Source organism: Elephantulus edwardii, unplaced genomic scaffold (assembly GCF_000299155.1).
Source record: "Elephantulus edwardii isolate Elephantulus edwardi_28Jun2011 unplaced genomic scaffold, EleEdw1.0 scaffold00057, whole genome shotgun sequence".
Taxonomy (NCBI): domain Eukaryota; kingdom Metazoa; phylum Chordata; class Mammalia; order Macroscelidea; family Macroscelididae; genus Elephantulus; species Elephantulus edwardii.
The window spans coordinates 9574743-9582953 of record NW_006399807.1 but is presented as its reverse complement, the minus strand read 5'-3'; the positions used below and the strand labels follow the sequence as shown (position 1 = coordinate 9582953).

General features: G+C 44.4%; 1 protein-coding gene across 1 annotated transcript in view; it reads right to left on the bottom strand.

The window, feature by feature from the left end:
• Positions 1-1939: 1939 nt before the first annotated feature.
• Positions 1940-8211, bottom strand: part of RCSD1 (RCSD domain containing 1) — a 119437-nt gene continuing 113165 nt past the window's right edge. Inside the window, exons 9-10 of the mRNA XM_006887449.1 lie at positions 6692-7426; positions 1940-1972 (exon numbers count right to left, since the gene is read on the bottom strand). Of these exons, the coding sequence (XP_006887511.1) occupies positions 1940-1972; positions 6692-7426 (768 nt within the window). The remainder of the gene's footprint in view (positions 1973-6691; positions 7427-8211) is intronic.

Here is an 8211-nt window from a genome sequence, read left to right as displayed (position 1 = left end):
GAATAGCCACACAACTCTTGCCTGGGTACGTGTGTGAATACACGTGTGTGAGGGTATGAACAATCCAAAGACATATATAAATAATCCCATGTATTACAGGAATGAGCATGGCAAAGGGTGAGAGGATGGCATCGGGTCAGGCAAGGTTTTCATCTATTATTCAAAGTCACTGTAAGTCATAGTTGACTCAAAGGCACATAACAACAGCATATATAGTTACTGACAGATTAGATATAAACCACAAAATAACACACACACATTTCTCTCAAATTCTGCTAAGAACCAATGCTTATTATAGTTATGACAGTATCCTTTTCCATTGGTAACAAATCTTAAAAAATGTGCTATATTTAAAAATAGTTTTGAAAAATATATATCCCCAATATTAATACTAACCTGGAATTAGCAGAAAAAGGTAAATTGGATAAGAATAGTGAGGTACTGTTGGTGAGGGTCTTTTCATCTAGGAGACTGCTCAACTAGCAGATAGACATACAGAAATACTCAAATTAGAGTGAGGACCAACCCTAATGAGCAAACACTGATTTAGATTAGCATCTTTTAGAAGGATTGCTTGAAAAGGGGAAAAGACTTAATTCAAGGAATAGGAAGTGAAACCCACTGTTCCTTACAAAACCTCTTTGACTCTTCAAACAGTATCTTAAAGACTTTTCCCATGAGCACAGGCTGAAGACATCAACTCTCTCCTCCTTGAGCTGAGAAGACCCTGGGCTTAGGAAACAAGAAGTGTTTCCCTGGGATACTAGGAAGGATGCTTGTTGTTAAGCAGTTTGCACACCCCTGTGCTCAAAGCTTCGTCAGGAAATAGCTAATCCATGCTCGAAGGGTACCCTTCTGGAAGAAGATAGTTTACCCTCAATTAGAGACCAGTCAGTGGGCAGGTATTGTTCACTGTTGTGCTTTCAGGGAGGGATCCCTGGCAGCATAGAGTGTGGTGTATCAATCTGCTGACTGAAAGGTGAGCAGTTTGAATCGAACAGCTGCACCTTGGAAGAAGGATGAGCAGTCTCCTCTCATAAAGAATTACAGCCTCAGAAACTCCAGGCAGTGTCTCTAAGCGATAAAGCCAACTCAACAGCCCCAGGTTTTGGATGTGTAAAGGTGGTGAAAACTCAGAAGGACCTCTTAACATCTGTCTCTCCATGATAGTTTCTCCACAAACTATTCAAGGTGGTAGAAGGGGTGAGCTGAGATGGTCATTTTTATTGGTGGAAAACAGTTTTAACTACCCTGTTGCTGGAATAGACACATACAGTTTTTAATGTTTCAGTAATAAACACTTCTAGCCCAATGTTTTAAAAATTGATTGGCCAGTTCGAATGTCAACAACACTGTTAGGCTGTATTTTGAGTCTGAATACAATGAGGCCTTCAGCAATTTAGAAGGATTGGTAGTTTTTAGCACTACTATTTTCTTTTGTTTCTGGTCACCCAGAAATTTGTTTTCACTTCCAATTTGAGAATCTTAAGAATTCCAGAACTGTTAGTTACAAAAAGGCGATGATTTCACAAGCCGAATCTGATAAGCTAAGTCCAAGTAGAGTTCAGAGGTCAGCTGTATGGAGAAGTGGGTGCAGAGAGTGTCTGGGGCTCCAGGGGGAGGACCAGTGTCCCTGGGGAGTTGTCATCATAGTAAATTATTTTAAATAAGTTCTTTTGTTTTAAACCAAGTCCATCACATGACATGCTGACCCAAACTCAAGCGTATAAATAGTCTGCTGCACTCCGAATGGATCTTCATCTGAGAGGGACCATTCAGAGGCGGGGGAACAAAGCACCCTGTGTCTGTCTGCAGGAGACCCTGAACCCTCAGCAGCCTGCTTCTTTGAGGGCGTCATTTGCTCATGCTACTGCTGTCACTGTTACTTCCAAAGAGATGTCTCCAGCGGCTTCATCATGAGGGCACAATCAGCCCCTCTTCACATCTTAGTGTCCTGGACAAGGGTGTCATCCTGTGGACAGAGGAGGAAAGAGTGAATCAGAGATGGGGAATACTCTGACCCTTGGAATAGGTGCTTAGGGCTGCTGGATCAGGCAATGGTAATAGTAGTGATTACGGCAAGGAGTCCAGGTGCTGCAGTGGTTAACGCCTCAGCTGCCAACTGGTAGTTGGAACTCATCCTGCATCTCTGAGGAGAAACACATCAGGTGATCTGACTCCCTAAGATTATAGCCCAGGAAACCCTCTGGGACAGTTCTAACCTTTCATACAGGCCACTGTGAGTTGGAATGGACTCAACTCAGTGTTGCACAATAAAAGTTATGGTGATAACAATATACATATCTATTCACTAGCAAGGGCGCACTGCCCCGAAGGCAGGCAGTTCAAATCCATCAGTTGCTCCAGAGAAAGATGGGCAGTCTCCTCCCATGGGATTAAGTGGCTCTGAAAACCCACCGGAAGGTCAGCTATGGATTGGTTCAGACTCGATGGTACACAACAACAACATTCAATAGCTTTTACAAATCCTATTTTATAGGTGAGGGAGCTCAGGTGGCCTAGTGGTAAGAAGTTCTGCTGCAATCCTCAAAGCACGTGGTTCGAATCCACCAGCTGCTCTACAGGAGAATGATGGGCAATCTCCTCTCCTGTGATTAACTGCCCCTGAAATCTGACTGGAGGGGCAGCTATGGGCTGGTTAAGGTATACAACAACAACATTTTATAGCTGATAAATAAGGCCCAGATATATAAACAACTTCCCTTAGGCTACGTAGCTAACAGGGGTGAGTAGGATATGAATGAAGCAGACAGGCATAAAGCAAAGAGGAGCTAGAATTAGAATAAAAGAATGAGAATCTCTGAGCTAACCCCTTATTTAAAATGCACACCATCATCCCTACAAATATACTATAAAATTTTTCAGAAAATGTCAGTAGGAATGGAAGATAAAGTAGGGTAGACAACAGAGGTTATCTTATCAGGAAGAAGGGGACTGAGTCAAGGAAAAGATGAAGCCATTTTCAAAGGACGAGGTAAGACTGGGGATTCAAAACTGAAGACTACCAGAGATGCAGTGAGAGGATTTCTGGGTAACAGCCTTGTTGCACTGGTAATAGCTTATACAGATCCTGCAGCTTGGTTCTACCGAGTTCCACCAGCCAAAGACAGTAGGGGCAGAGTAATGAGTAATTTCCTTTAAGGATTATGATGAAGAAAGCCAGTGAGAATCAAGTGGGAGATTAAGAGCAGAAAGACAGTACTTAAACGGCTGGCCTTGGATGAGGGTCTGGGTGGGGCAGAGACACAGATGGTACAGTGACTGACAAGCACTAAGGCTAAGGGAGGAGCTGAGGTGGGAATGGAGGGAGTGTGGTCCCAAGAGAATTGAGGAAGTTCAAGCACCAAAAACTGTGTGTCTCTAGTTAACCCAGAGAGCGAAGGAAGGAAGGAGGAAATACTCAGATAGTTAAAGAGGCAACGAGGAATGTCCAGAGGGGGCTGCGTCATCACAGCTGAGGGAGAAATGAATCAAAATCAAATGTGGATGCACACCCATGTTTATCGCGGCTTTGTTCACAGTAGCAAGGAGTTGCAAACAACCTAAGTGCCCATCAACAAACGAATGGATAGAGAAGCTGTGGTATATTCACACAATGGAATACTATGCTGCATTAAAAAACAAGGAACTCATGCAATATTATTCAAAATGGGTGACCCTGGTGGACATTATGCTGAGTAAAATGTCTCAGTAACAAAAGGACAAACACTGCATGGTGCCACTGTTGTAAAACAGGACTGACCTCGGGGTTGGGAGGAGACTGAGAAAGATGGGATAAATAATGTATACTGCATTGAAACAGATGAGGGAGAAAACTGCTTAAAAGGGATATGTGATTAGGTATTTTTGTCATGAAAGGAGTCCAGAGCAAAGGCTGCATAGTGGAATGGACCTGGGGGAGGGTTTGTAAAACAATGAAAGAATTTTTCTTTTACTTTTCCAAGAGGGTAGTGTACTGGGGGGAGAGTTGGGAGGGGAGAAAAGTGCAACAATGAATGAATGGAAACCCAAAGTCTCTGTACATTTTCACTGAAATTAATAATAAATTTTTTAAAAAAAACCAACACCAAAACAACAAAAAGAAAAAAATCAAATGTGGAGAAGTCAGGGGGAATGACTTGGAAAGCAGTTGAATTGGGCAATCAGGAAGTCTGCACTTCCTGTAAGTGCAGCAAACTCTTGGATATGATGTCAAAATATCTCGAAGTGTTTGATTGGATAAGTTTATCCCTGACATACCTGAGTGCCCAACACAAATCCTGGGCACATAATCAATGTTAGAAACACTTGTTAAATTTAAGCAAAGTATCAAAGTTGGATCTCATTCAATGCCCTCTTTCCCAGGGCTACTTTGGCTTTAAAATACCCCTGAAGTGTTGTGATGTGATAGGCTCAGCCTATCTCATGTTGGAAATTTCCAAGATGGCTCATCCTCTAAACACGAAATGTTAAAATACTTGTGATGGGCAATACGATATGCAGTCAACCACTTATAGTACTTAAATAATCTGAGTCTTTGGTCTATTCATGAAATCTGCTCCTGCTTTCTCTTGAAAACAGATTTTTCCTCCCTTTGGGCTTCACATGGTTTGATGGTCCCCAAGCCATTACATTTTTTTCCTACTCTTTTATATTTGTTTATACTTGTCTTTCCACTCTTTGAACCTCCAGTAAATTCCATAGGAGATTGCCCATCTTTCCTCCGGAGGCTCTTGTGGATTAAAACCACGGGAGAGGGGTGGACTTCGGGTCAGCAGGACAACTCCCTACACTAGGCCAGCAGAGCATCCTTATCAAGAAATAAATCGAGATTAACTAGGAATAGAAAGAAGGCTGATTTTAGAGAGCAGTTGGACACCTCTGCGAGATGCAAAGAAAGATCTGGGATAGACATGGGGGCTCCTGGGGACACCAGGATCAAAAGGGCTGGCTTCACACATTTTCTCACTGGTGAATCCTTTTGCATTAAGTACCTCAGACATTTTGGGCCCAATAGAAATGGTTCTAACTTTGTCGGACATTCATAAGAAAGATAAGGAAGAATAAGAAGGTGAATTCCTTTCAGATTAAAGAAATGTTATAGATGTGTTCTGTGAGCAGGTTTCTATCATGACTACAGCCAATACCCAACATAACGACATGGATTGAGCTCTCCTGTCCTTTCTTGGTACTTCAATTTCTTCTCTAAAACCAGGCAATTGGGCTAAATGGCATCAAAGTTTTATATCTCAGAGAGTAAAAAAAAAAATTGAAGGTGTAGTAAATGGAATTTCAATATCTTTGTCAGTTTGTTTTGGAACAGGGGGCAGAGTGAACCTGAGACTGTCAGGGTCCGACTATGCAGATATGGTGAGGTTTGGGGAGATTACCAGTGAGCTGTCCAAAAGCTCCTGGTATTTCTGTAGGCAGCCCTCCTCCACCTAAGACCTCCCTAAACCAACTTTGTTTCTTGCTAGCTTCTCAACCAAAGTGATTTCTTAGCCCTTCAGGAATGAAAGGTGAGGCCCGGCAGATGAGAAGGCTTTCAAGCAAGGCAGATGCCTCCTGGCTTGAACAGAAGATGTCAGAACCACTGACAGGTGAATGCTGGAACTCAGTTGCTTTGTTTTTTCTAGTGGAAGAAGGATGTGTGGCACATATTTGGTTTTGGAAAGTCTGTGGACATCTCTGGGCTAAAAGGACCTGATTACTCATTTAGAACAGCTGATGTTAATGAGATCTAAAGCATCTTTGTCGACTCACACTTTCTTCTCTCCAATTCAGTCTGAATGAGAATAATTTGAGGGTCCCTGAACAGCTCCCTACAAGCATACCAACCCACTTACACACGTGTAGCTGCACCATTAGAGATGATTTCTTTTGGTCACATGATGCTGTCTCTATAAATGCATTTATTCACTTAATAAATTTCCTTTATTGAGGATAGTCTAGTGCAAGGTATTATAGTAAACACTAGGATGAAAAAAGATTATATAGAGAGAAAATAAGGGGGAGGGGAATCAAGAACTTTTCAAACAGTACTAAGTGCCATGAAAGCAAAACAGAAGAATGAGAGGGAGTCATGGAGGTGGGTAGGTTCCCTTGGCTACAGGGCCCATGACAGGCCGAAGTGAGGCAGAAATTGAGCTGAGATCTGAACCATGGATAAGAAGTGGTACTAGAGGATCAGAAGGAAGATTGTGTCAAGCAGAAGGGACAACACCCTTCCTGAGGGTAGGAATGAGTTTGGTGAATATGAAGAACAGAAAAATGTGTCTATGTAGGTGGAGCCCACCAGGGGGAAAGTCAAGGAGAGGCAGCAAAAAGCCCATCCAGCAGGGGGATTTTATTCTGAGTGCAATGTGAGGCCTGAGTGCAGGAGGGCCTGGGGTGGATTCTTCCTCAGAGTCCCCAGAAGCAACCCCCATGCTGGCATTCTTATTTTGGACTTTTGATATCCAGTACTGAAAGAGGAAAAGTGTCAGTTGTTTTTAAGATGCTAAGTTTGTGATAATGGTGGGGCTTGGAAATGAAGACAGGAGGTGAGCAATTTTTTTAGCACAAACACAAAACCCCAAAACAACCCTCTTAGGATGGGATGCGAGGAGCAGGGCATGGGATGAAGGCAGAGCAGGCCCGCTTGCGGCTGGACACCGGCACTGCCCCCAGTGTGGACGAGCTGTCTGCTCACCTCGGCCTCGGGCACGGCTTCTCCACTCAGGGCCTCGCCGCTGGTCTCAGGTGGGCCTGGCTCAGTCCCAGGGGGGCCTCCTGTCTGGAGAACTCCGCCCCTTTTCTCTTGCTTTTCCTTGTTTTTCTGCTTCTCTGAGGGGTTGCCCTCCTCCTCTTCTCCAGTAGGATTTGGAGGGGCCTCCTGTCCCCCAGCTCTCTCCTCCAGCTTCTTTGTGTCTTGGCTCTTTTGTGCAGGTGTATCCTTTTCATTTCGTGCCCTCTCCTCCTTCACCTCTGCAGACTTTTCTGCTGCTGCATCCTCTCCAGCAGTGGTTTCCTCCATGGGGCTCCCACATCCATTCTCTGCCTTTGGGCTAGAGGACTGGAGGGGTTCCATGACCTCCCCTTGGGCTGGGCTCGGGTGCTCCTCAGCCTTCTCCCCTGGCTTGGCTTCCTCTGTGGCCTTGCCTGTCTCCTCAGGCTTCTCTGTCCGGCTGGATGTCCTCCTCAGGAGACCCTTTTCATCTGACCCCAGGCTTCTCCTCACTTCCTTTCCCACCACACCCTCGCTGGATGGAGGGGTTTCTGGGGTCTTGCTCTTGGATGTGAACACCTCGTCTCCATTCTCTTCTTTGGCTCCATTCTCCTGAGCTGATTCTGGGGCTCGGAAGTCTCCAAGGTCCCCACAGTCGGACTGAGACCTTCGGAACCGCCTGGACGGAGGGCGCCTTTTTATTGAGCCCCGAGTCCTCACCTGGAAGAAAACGTATGGAAAAATTACCCAGAGCCTGCACGCCCAACGCTGCTCTAAAGCATTGTTTAGTGAGTCCCACTCAAGCTTTAGTTAATTTTCTGGGCAAATGTGCTGTCCTTTACCATTTGTTATAGGCGAGAACTCTGTGAAATTTTAAGTCAACTTGCAAACTTTTGTCTCTTGCAGATGTAAATGCTTTCAATTCAGTAAAAAAAAAAAAATTAAAGAAAAAGATATAACTATGGTTTTATTATCCTGGAACACTTAAGTTTTGCATCTAAGTAGCCACTTTATTCTAACATTCAGTCTGTTAAATGACTCCAAAATCCCATTTTTAAGCAACTTGCATATTTCCTCATAAACATGAAATAAAAACTTTTTATCATTTCTCTGAGTCATGGATTTTAGCTTTTTGACAATTTCAGTTTGACAAAAGTGAACCCAGCAGAGAAGAAGGTTGGAGTCCTGACAGAGAAGAAGGTTCGAGTCCTGCTAGTGGTAGGCCAACTAGTGGGAGAGGGACCTCTGGATGCCGAGCTGGACAGCTGGGGGCCAGCCTGTGGCCTGCTTCTTCCCTTTCTCTGACTTTACCCTGCAAGCCCCCCTGAAGCTGGCTGACACACTGGGAGGGTCAGGCAACCAGTGGCCTTTGCTTTGCTGGTGGCAGACCCACCATTGCCAGAAAGTTTATCTAAGGAAACACCCAGCAGAGCTGCCTGAAATATTCTTCCCTGTGGGAAACGTGTCCATCTCAGAGTACAGCCTCATCTCTGGCCACCAGAGTG